This window comes from Physella acuta, unplaced genomic scaffold, assembly GCF_028476545.2.
Source record: "Physella acuta isolate Inbredline_101_S28 unplaced genomic scaffold, ASM2847654v3 ptg000988l, whole genome shotgun sequence".
NCBI lineage: Eukaryota > Metazoa > Mollusca > Gastropoda > Physidae > Physella > Physella acuta.
Genome location: NW_026732505.1, coordinates 305,378 through 316,558, shown reverse-complemented (window position 1 = coordinate 316,558; position 11,181 = coordinate 305,378). Strand labels below are relative to the sequence as shown.

Sequence of the window (11,181 nt, the reverse complement as noted above, 5' to 3'; positions counted from 1 at the left end):
ATCCTCTTAAAATGTTGGAAATGTTCTAGAATAAGTAATAAAGATATTCGGATAACAAAATAATAAAACTATCTTTACGACTAACAGCATACAAAATAACAGATCCTTTGTAAGGTTTTGATTTTGTTTCAATAGTATATTTTCCAGGAAACAACGGCGTTATATTTATGTTGTTTTTTTAATTTTTATTTTCATCTCCACAGCTGAAGATGGCACCTTCCAAACACGTAAAGCTTACACTGGCATTGATTGGTAAGACAGGAAACGGTAAAAGTGCAACGGCCAACTCAATTTTAGGACGCAATGCTTTTAAAACAAGCAACTATACAACCGCCTGTACATTTCTCACCATGTCTGCGTTTGTAAAGCGTGGTGATCTAGAAATTCAAGTTGTTGACAGTCCCGGGTTTATGGATCCAGATAATAAAATAAATCTAGACAATATTACAGAACAGATTCCAGGAATTATGAGTGTCTGTCAAAAAGGTATCGACGCCGTGGTGCTGGTTTTGAAGTATGGCAACAGGTTTACGCAAGAAGAAATTGATACTGTGTGTAAAATAAAAGCAATATTTGGTGAGAATATAATGAAAGATCACGGTATTATTGTTTTTACATACGGAGAACTGTTTGACGGGAGCGATGAACATTTTCCTGAAGCAAATGATGAAGGCGATGGTAATAATGCTATAACTTTTGAAAAGTGGTGTAGCAAGCAAACTGGTCCAATACAAGATTTATTCAAAGAATGCGAAAACAGAATTGTCCTGTTTTGTAATAGCTGCTCCATATTGTATTCCGAAAAGAAGAAAATGGCTGTGGATCAATTAGTTAACATGGTTGTTGAGATGAGCAAGAAAGGCGCCTACACGAACGAAAAATTTGAACAATGTAGATTGGAAAGAGAGCGAATCATTTTAGAAGAACAATTATTAGAACTTAATAATGAGTTTCAGCGAAAGCTGGATTTCTTGATACAAGATATACATCAGTTTAAACTGTCTAATTGTATGACGGAAGATGATCTAAATCAGCTATCAGGACGCTGCCAAGAATTGTTAGCTGAAATCGATAACATTTCTAACGATGACGAGATAAAGACAAATCTAAAAAAGAAAGTTACGAATGTTTTAAAAGGCTTAGAAGAAATAGATTTGAAAAAACCTATCGCGAAACAGATGAACCGACTTTTAAAATTGTTGGAGGTTATAAAAAATCCGCCTATGTCTGTAGCAGTTGGAGCTATTATTGTAGGGGCTTTAGCCATAGCAGCTGGTTTCACAATAGCCGTGGTAACTGGGGGCGCTGGGGCAGCCGTGGGAGCCGTGGGAGCCGTAGCAGCTGCAGGAACTGCAGAATGTGTGGGGACATTAGGAGCTGTAGGAGCTGTAGTTCTAGAAGGATCTGCGTTACACGTTGTAAGTGCCGGCGCCACATCTTTAGGTTTTGGAGTGTTTTCTTTTTTTGCTAAAATATATAATAGGATTAAGAACCGTTAATTAGATATACACATGTAATGATGTATGTATGTTATGTTCTGTCCCTGTCAGCATAATATTAAGTAATAACAAAAAATATTATAATGTATCATAGTTTAGCCAATGCAACCATAATTTTAAATTGTTGATTTAAAAAAGCTTATTTTATAGTTTACTTTAACTTTTGAGACGATTTGTTTTATTGTTTTTAAATACGTTTTTCTTTATTATTAAATAAGCGTAATTACATGTTCTAGAAGAACAATTTAAGCACGTACCATATGGTTACCTTACACATGCGGTCCCAATATAAACAATGTCAATTAAAAAGTAGATTCCTACAAATCATTTTTAACGCTATTTCCATTCTGGAGAATTGCGTTTATTAACTCGTCATTTCTGGGAATGGATGAATGAATGAATGTATGGATGAACGTGTGTCCGGGTTTTAAGTCGTATCTCCTCCTCAACGAAGCAATATCGATGACTAGTTCCAAAAGCAATTATGTTAAGCAAGTTACGAGAATGAGCATAGGCCATAAAAATTCCGGGTTTCTTTCATGTATTTCCCGGAAAAGCCAAAAAACCTCGAAAAAATTCAGTGTTTGGCCCATATCTCGGCAACCAGACCACTTAGCGACTTGAAACATGTACCAATCGATTCCTGCCATAATTTAGAACAATATTGTCGAAGAAAGTTTTCAAAAATATCCTTTCGTTCGGTCACAAAATTTTTTTTTAATTAATTAAAATTTGGACCGAATTAGTAGGCATTTTATCCAACCACACCACACGCGTCATCAGGTTCAATAGCTGCGCCATCACGTTCAATGGCTGCGACATCACATTCGGTAGCTAGGCGCGCAATGGTTTTTAGTCATGTAACTCTATTGTAAATAAAACATGTAAAATACTGAAAAAAATAAAATAAAAAACGTTTTAATAACTAACCAATGGTTTTACTAACCCTGCTCTTGATTTACGCTACGACAGAGCTATTTTTAGATAACATAAGGAAATTGCGCTTAAATGTCACTAGACTTTTTAATTAACTTGTTTTTATTTAAGCGTTTATCTATATTTTCAAATTTCACTCTTTTCTAATTATTGTTTTCTCTATGCCTGAAATGTATGATTTAATTTTATTTCTTAACAAATAAATTTGATATAACTAAAAAATTGTTTTTTTTTTCTTTTAATGTAAGTATCAATACGCTAGGCATATCAGTGATTTCATTTTTTTTGACACATTGGCTACCCCTACTTTTGATAAAACAAATGATGAGTTAATATCCTTGGCTACAAAGATCTTCTAAATTTTTATCTGCAATATTTAATGTCTATTGGTATATAGGTTTTCAAAACACCAGACATAAATCATTATTCTGGTGAATCTTAAATCAGTCTATTGAAATCTCGATTATCAAATGTTTTCATACTTTGAGATAATTACATTGTGTAGAGCAGCTATCCTATCGTCCTATCCTCTACATCTGTCGGACGGTTGTTGGGACACCATGGCTGCATCTTCCCCAATGCCTTGCTATTCATCTCATGCCCTCAGTAAGTCTACAAAAGACGACCTGGTCCAGTCCCTGATATCTTACAACCATTTTTTTAATTTGTTATCACCACCCCCACCCACAAACACAAACACACACACACCACTATGCTTTGCAGGATTATATTCGAAAAGCCTCTGCTTCTTGTGAAGTATCCATAGCAACTGAATGTGTTAGCCCTGACAATGCTAAGCAAATCTTTAAAAACACTGATTGGGTTGATGAACCTTTCACTGGCCTCGTCATTAAAACATTATTTTATCATATGATCCGTGTATGAAATGCACATTCACTTATAAAGTCTTGTAAAAATTAACAAGTAAAGTTAACAAGTTAAGTAAAACTGATATAGGAAAGGATTTGAATATTATTGGGGCATGACAACGGTACACCGCTAAGTTCCATTTCTGATATATGTAGCTTTAGCTCTGTTATATGAAGAGAGTTGAAAAGTATTTCCATATATCGTTGAAAGAAACTTATGATTAAATCTTTTCAACTAAATCATGATAATTGTTAAACACTTTAGCATCCTGCTGCGTTTTGGCCGCTTGTCTAAAACAGCCTATTTTACTCAAAAAATATACTTTTAGTGTGGTTTAAGAAAGTTTTAATGTTTTTAGCGTCAGATATGAGCTCTTATCTGTGATTTGCAGCAGTAGATAAATAGTTCCCAGTTTACGATGCCCCCCTAATCAGGATCATCCTATGTTTTATTGCCACTATTGTACTAATACAGTTGGTCATGATTAGACCAATGAATCTTGAGCGTTTTTCAATGCTTTCCACATTCCGAAGCGGATTAACATGGCAACAGCTGTGTTGTTACGCATACCATATAAAAGACGCGAGGAAACCCTACTGTTATGATGTATGTTTGACGAGGTTTAGGTCTAGGTCTAGGTCTAGGTCTAGGTCTAGGTCTAGGTCTAGGTCTAGGTCAAGGTCTAGGTCTAGGTCTAGGTCTAGGTCTAGGTCTAGGTCTAGGTCTAGGTCTAGGTCTAGGTCTAGGTCTAGGTCTAGGTCTAGGTCAAGGTCTAGGTCTAGGTCTAGGTCTAGGTCTAGGTCTAGGTCTAGGTCTAGGTCTAGGTCTAGGTCTAGGTCTAGGTCTAGGTCTAGGTCTAGGTCTAGGTCTAGGTCTAGGTCTAGGTCTAGGTCTAGGTCTAGGTCTAGGTCTAGGTCTAGGTCTAGGTCTAGGTCTAGGTCTAGGTCTAGGTCTAGGTCTAGGTCTAGGTCTAGGTCTAGGTCTAGGTCTAGGTCTAGGTCTAGGTCTAGGTCTAGGTCTAGGTCTAGGTCTAGGTCTAGGTCTAGGTCTAGGTCTAGGTCTAGGTCTAGGTCTAGGTCTAGGTCTAGGTCTAGGTCTAGGTCTAGGTCTAGGTCTAGGTCTAGGTCTAGGTCTAGGTCTAGGTCTAGGTCTAGGTCTAGGTCTAGGTCTAGGTCTAGGTCTAGGTCTAGGTCTAGGTCTAGGTCTAGGTCTAGGTCTAGGTCTAGGTCTAGGTCTAGGTCTAGGTCTAGGTCTAGGTCTAGGTCTAGGTCTAGGTCTAGGTCTAGGTCTAGGTCTAGGTCTAGGTCTAGGTCTAGGTCTAGGTCTAGGTCTAGGTCTAGGTCTAGGTCTAGGTCTAGGTCTAGGTCTAGGTCTAGGTCTAGGTCTAGGTCTAGGTCTAGGTCTAGGTCTAGGTCTAGGTCTAGGTCTAGGTCTAGGTCTAGGTCTAGGTCTAGGTCTAGGTCTAGGTCTAGGTCTAGGTCTAGGTCTAGGTCTAGGTCTAGGTCTAGGTCTAGGTCTAGGTCTAGGTCTAGGTCTAGGTCTAGGTCTAGGTCTAGGTCTAGGTCTAGGTCTAGGTCTAGGTCTAGGTCTAGGTCTAGGTCTAGGTCTAGGTCTAGGTCTAGGTCTAGGTCTAGGTCTAGGTCTAGGTCTAGGTCTAGGTCTAGGTCTAGGTCTAGGTCTAGGTCTAGGTCTAGGTCTAGGTCTAGGTCTAGGTCTAGGTCTAGGTCTAGGTCTAGGTCTAGGTCTAGGTCTAGGTCTAGGTCTAGGTCTTGGTCTAGGTCTAGGTCTAGGTCTAGGTCTAGGTCTAGGTCTAGGTCTAGGTCTAGGTCTAGGTTACTATTTAAAAAGTGTTGTAGCGAGCAAATTTGTCCAATACAAGATTTATTTAAAGAATGTGGTAATAGGATTGCACTTTTTTTACAACTTTGAACAACCCCCCCCCCACGTAACCCCTTCTCCCCTCACAAGCCAATGTTACACTCTCCTTTGTTTAACTTTTTTATATTTTCAAAAAGGTGGAAGCTTTAAATCTTATTTTAGCCATACGTTTAAACATTAACGACGTACTTTTGCTGATAGGCGGTAATAGGGACGTAAAGATATTGGTGACGATAAAAAGATTACAACTCAGGCGAATGGCAGACAGCAACACATGGAACATACATTTTTCAAAACATGCAGTTTAACCTTCTTCATCAGATTTCTCAAAATTTTGGTAGAGAACCCTTGAATCTTTATGATTAAAGCAAAAAAACAAAATAAAAAAAAAACTGTATAGTTTTTTGTACTATTCACGTACTTCGCATCTTAATGCAGTTCAAATTTTTAGCTTGGTTCCTTTTTTTTCGTGTTTTTGACTTAGTTTGTATTTGTGCCATTACTCTTATTTTTGAAGTAGCTCTCAGGTTTGACGTACTTCGTACGTCTGAAGTAGATTGTATCTTTGACGTGGTTCGTATGTTTAAGTAGTTCGCATTTCGGACGTAGTTTGTATGTTTGACATAGTTCTTATTTTTGACGTAGTTAGTATTTTTAAAGTTGTTTATATTTTTAACTAGTTCATATATTCGACTTAGTTCTTAATTTTGACGTAGCTTGTATGTTTGATGAGTTCGTATTTTTGACGTATACATTTTTGAAGTAGTTCGTATTTTCTGACGTAGTTTGAGTGCTTAGATTTTGCATCCACATTTTCAAAACATGACATAATACGCTCTATACTTATGGACACTATCTTCAGAAAAAGACCAAGCCACTAGAAATAATTTATGACTATTGTAATTATTTCCACAACATTTTAAAATTGAAACCTGTGTAGCAGCCATATGTGGGATAGTGGGATTATCTGGCAGAATAAACGTGGGATGGTGTGCTTGTGTGCGACAAACAGTATGTGAGGTGGTGCGGCTATGTGGGAGAACGCGGGTTTTATAACCTAACAATACCTATTTATGTAGCTACGCACCCCAAAGATAAAAAGCAAATAACGAAAAATCTCAACCGACCTTGTTTTAAATTTTAAGCAATGCTTGACTTTGACCTTTAAAATGCAACATAACACTCGGATTATGGGAGACTTTAGTTTATAGCCCGGGGACAAGGATAAACCGTGAAAAACACAACCGGTGAGTTGCCACGAATCAGTCTGCCCTCCAACTAAGAAGTAAGTACATTGGCTGGTTGAAAATGTATTTGTTTGTTTACAGCTTAAAAAAATAAAAATAAATAACGTTTTAATATCAAGCTTTTATGTAATAATGCACTAAAACGTAGAACATAAATGATTTTCTTTAAATATATATTCACACACTACTATTTAAATTACTATACAGAAAAGCGTGGGTCACTTTATTATCTATTGGATATCTTTGCTAATATTAAATAGGAGACCCACGCTTTTCTTTATAGTTATTTAAATGTTAGTGTATTATTATATCTTTAAAGAGAATCTACTTTTTAGTACATTATTACATAGAAGCTTGTTATTAAAACGTTCATTATGTTTTTTTAAAAGTATTTTAATTGCTTGTTATTTAAAAATAGTGGCATGACTAAAAACTATTGCGCACCTAATTAACGTGATAACGCGTGTAGTTAGATAAGACTGCCTACTAATTTGGTCAACATTTTCATTAAATAATTAAAAAAATAATTATGCATCCAATTAAGTCAAACTTAATGTCAGATTGCATTGTCTTCATGTCTTGACCCACGTGCCAACTTTGAACAGAATCTGTCAGGTAGAAGTGCACGTAATTTCACTCGGGCTTTTAGATCTAGACAGACTGACGACAGAGGAAGCATGTCAAAAAAAAAAAAGCCTAGAAATAAAATTCATAAAAAATGTTTTAATTACAATAATCTTTTATGCACTAAAAGGTAGAAAATAAAGTATTGACTACTATTTACATAACTATAAAGAAAAGCGTGGGTTGTTATAAGCTGTGAAAATCGATAGTGTCAAATTTATTTCGATAACAATTGAGGTCATAGTGAAAAACTTTCCCTTTTAGGGTATGACTAAATGACTAATTTCACGCGGACTAAAAAATCTGAAACGTCCTAGTATAAGCTTTCGGATTGTCTGAAATATCAGGATTTAGGATTATCCATGTTGTGTGACAAAATATTTCTAGATATGACGTATAACCTTCTGCTGTCTTCACTAGTGTAGAAGGAAATGGATCCTAAATTAATTATAACATTTCAATGACTAAATTTCATTATTTCAGTGGCTGCATCGATACACTTAAATAAATTAAATTAAATTTGTTTTTCAATTATAATGTTTTATTTTTTTTATACCTAGTTCAGATGGCTAATTTAGTTTTGCTGGTGCTGCTTGTTACACTAATTTGGTCGGACGCTGTCTACGGTTAGTCAAATAATAGTCAATATATAAAACTTCTAATACAAACTAACAAAAAAATATTTATGCTTACGTAACTAAAATAAACCTTGCAGTAAAAGTTATATAACTTGCATAATCGACCTTGACGGTCCATTGGGCAGATAAAGGAGAGTTCACCTGTTACTGTTACCTCTGCATAAGAAGGGTAGTAAGGTCAGCATATTTCCAGCCGCCTTTACATTCCCTAACGTAAGATGGGTAGAAATCAGACGTATATCTATCCATCTATCTATCTATTATATATATGTGACGAGCGAACATTTATCCTGCCGACAACGCCAATTGTAACGAGCCAACAGTTACCATGCTCGCAACGCCACATGTAATGAGACCTAATTGCCTGTAGTGCCACGTGTTAACGAGTTTAACCACTCATTCTAGACAACATTGACCACAGTATAGATACTCAAGATGCAGGTTCGCTATTGATCCTTTATTACATGAATCAAGAAATGCTTCATAATAACACAATAAATCAACAGGAATGCTTCTCAATAATAGTCTGAATCAACTGACCCCTAACAGTCCTTCACTAGGCTTTATATAACTGAATCCACATGTCTATAATCCTCCTTAACACAATACGGCTAACCCGTTCTATAACCGACTTGACATAGTCACACAGACTGACTGATCTAAGCGAGCGATGAAGATGGAAGAGAGCTCGCTGAAACGGGAAGAGAGAGAGAGAGAACGAGTCCTGCTGTCCCCTCCTATTTATGCCTTGTATCCGTACTCGTTTCCGTACTTGTATTCCTCCGTAATCGATACTTGTACTCGATCTCCGACCACCAGTTGCGTAGTTCAAACGTACAGACCGTAAAATAACATCTGCGTCCTATCCATCAAAGTTGACAGGCCGTCTGAATACCGTTTCCCAAAATAGCACGCGTTGGCTTTGAGGTTGTTATCAGCCCGACCCAATAAGCCACCTGTTATCGGTTGCATCAGACCAACACTGTGTCTCGGGTTCTCGTTCGTTATCATTTGTAACTGGTAGTTAGGCCTACCCCAGTTACATATATATATATATATATATATATATATATATATATATATATATATATATATATATATATATATATATATATATATATATATATATATATATATATATATATATATATATATATATATATATAGGTCAATGTGCGGCGTATTTTCCCGTTACTTCGACTTTTGCACCTGCAAGTGTCAATACGAACCAAGTAAGAACAGTTTAATTTTTAGCCCTTTTTTAGTTCACATGGTTCGATTGTTCCTTACGCCAGTGTGTAGTTTTATGGTCCAACTTTCGTATGAGTGTTGTTATGTTTTTTGCTGTTTTTTTTCAGTTTGCAGTTTTCAACACTAAAAATCTACTTCATTTTTATTTACTAAACAATCTCCACCAAATGTTTAGTAATTTTTCTTATTGCAAAACCAGAACTTTTGTCACGAGGGAATTGGGATAGATTTTTGAGAAAAAAAGTTTATGGTACATAATAATTTGCAAAATGTGAACCTTTTGCATACGACACTTTACAGAATTTCGACCAGTAGCTCTTTCAAAAAGTTGTTGTCACAAAAAGTTCTAAAATATACTGAAAAATAAGCCGTTTAAATTTGATTGCTATAAATGCTCAGATAAAAAAGCCTTAGCCTTTTGAAAAGTTTAAAATGGTGGAGGTTGTTTCGGGTTTCCATGACAACCAAAATTTTCAAGCATCAAACATGGTTAAAGTATTAAAATGGCTTTAGATCTTAAATTGTAAAAAAAAAATAAGCTGAGCACATACCCTTAAAAAAGTTATGGAAAATGTGATTAGCTCTTCAGGTTCGTAATGACAAACCAGTGTTTTTTTTAGTGCAATTCACTATAATAGTTTCGCTATTCTATATTTCTGTCTGTCTGTCCGGAACGCTCTAGAGAAAACACGAGGATGTTAAAAAAATTTACAATCAAATGAAAAACAAAACTTCCCACTACAGTGACGTAACATGGAACAAATAGGCGATTTTTAAAACAAAGCGAAATGCCACAAGATAATCATGTCATCGATACGCGATATAAAAGATACTAACATTACCGCCTACATTTTTGGTCTAATCTTTAAAGAGCTCTGCATGTAGAGTTTCTTTCAGAACAGAAATAAAATATAGATAGAAAGTGTTTACTTTACCAGTGTCAGCCACCCTCTCCCCGGGAGAATTTAATCCGCCCCCGCTAAAATTTCAAATGCCCCCACCGGAGAAAAAAAAAGTCTGAAAGAAACACTGTCTGCATGTTTGTAGTTATGCGGCCAAAAGCAGGAAACGGGTTTAGATTATAGATATCGGGTCTACCTTTAACCTGTGCGACCTACTTTTTTTTTCAAATTTGTTTGTCCCGTGGAGGGGGGGGGGGGGGAACTGACATTTTCAAAGCGGGTGGGGGGCGGATTAAATTTTCCGGAGAGGGGGGCAGACACTGGTAAAAAATATATTTTCTATATAAATTCTATTTCGTTCGATGGGGCGGTGGGCGGTAGCCATTTGAGCCCTCCCCCTCCCACTCGATGAGTTGCCTGAATTAAACTCCAAATACGACTTTTTGCAATTTTGAGCTAAGGTGCAAGGTTTAGGAGTATGAATACGACTATTTAGTATCAATGTGCAGTAACTACGTTTAGATCAAGGTTACCAGATAAAGTATTGTGGTAATGTCTACATTTAGCGTCTTTACAAAAAACATAGATTGGCGTCATTGATAGCTGAATGGGATTAAGAATTTAAAGATTTAAAATCTTTTATACACGTGTGTTTTGTAAAACAATTGCTCACCAAACGAACACGATAGAGCTCGTATAATGGTGCGGAATTGTAGTAATAGGCGAGTCTACTAATTTAAAAAAAAATAATGTAAAAAAAAAAGTTAAATCTATTTTCAGATTGCATTGTCGAGCCCAATTAAAGAAAACTTGGTCGGTTAGAAATGCCCGAAATTTCGTTCGCCTGTTTCGATCTCGATAGAGACAGATAGACATAAGCATAGAACGACAAAAAGACAGACAGAGGAAGCAAGTTAAATAAAAGCTTGTAAAAACACTAACATTTTTTTTCTGTAGGCTTGCTATGAATACTGTCTGGCTACACCCAATTGCTTATATTATACTTCCAGCCCTATCCTATGTGCTATAGCAATAGCTGCTGTGGTTGATCCTGCCATCAGTAATGTTGGCTATGTATCCTGCGGCTCCAGTAAGTAGGATTTAAAGTGTTCTTACCGTATGTGCAATGCCGGTAACTTTTAGTGTACGGCGTGACATTTGACAGAAGGGCTTAATGTTACATTCAGTGTGAAGCCTGAACACCTTTAATGTGGCAAAGTGCAGCAGGAGGTGCCTCTAATGGGTTCCAAAATCTGACCATGTTCAAAATTCAAAATTTTTATTTTTAAATTTTATTTGGGGTTGTTTTTTTTTTTATTACTATGGCTGCGTTTTA

General features: G+C 36.3%; 1 protein-coding gene and 1 long non-coding RNA gene across 2 annotated transcripts; both read left to right on the top strand.

The window, feature by feature from the left end:
* The first annotated feature begins 201 nt into the window (after window positions 1-201).
* Window positions 202-1,635, top strand: LOC131954314 (GTPase IMAP family member 7-like). The gene has a single exon (XM_059317899.1). It carries the CDS (start codon window positions 210-212, stop codon window positions 1,497-1,499), a length of 1,290 nt encoding a protein of 429 aa, XP_059173882.1. The 5' UTR covers window positions 202-209; the 3' UTR covers window positions 1,500-1,635.
* Window positions 1,636-7,614: 5,979 nt separating this feature from the next.
* Window positions 7,615-10,936, top strand: LOC131954270 (uncharacterized). The gene is made up of 3 exons (XR_009388750.1): window positions 7,615-7,680; window positions 8,860-8,924; window positions 10,803-10,936. It is a non-coding gene; the product is annotated as an uncharacterized LOC131954270 (long non-coding RNA).
* The last annotated feature ends 245 nt before the right edge of the window (window positions 10,937-11,181 follow it).

Excerpts from the sequence above, each read along its gene's own strand:
- LOC131954314 (XM_059317899.1), top strand. The coding sequence starts at position 210 with ATGGCACCTTCCAAACACGTAAAGCTTACACTGGCATTGATTGGTAAG.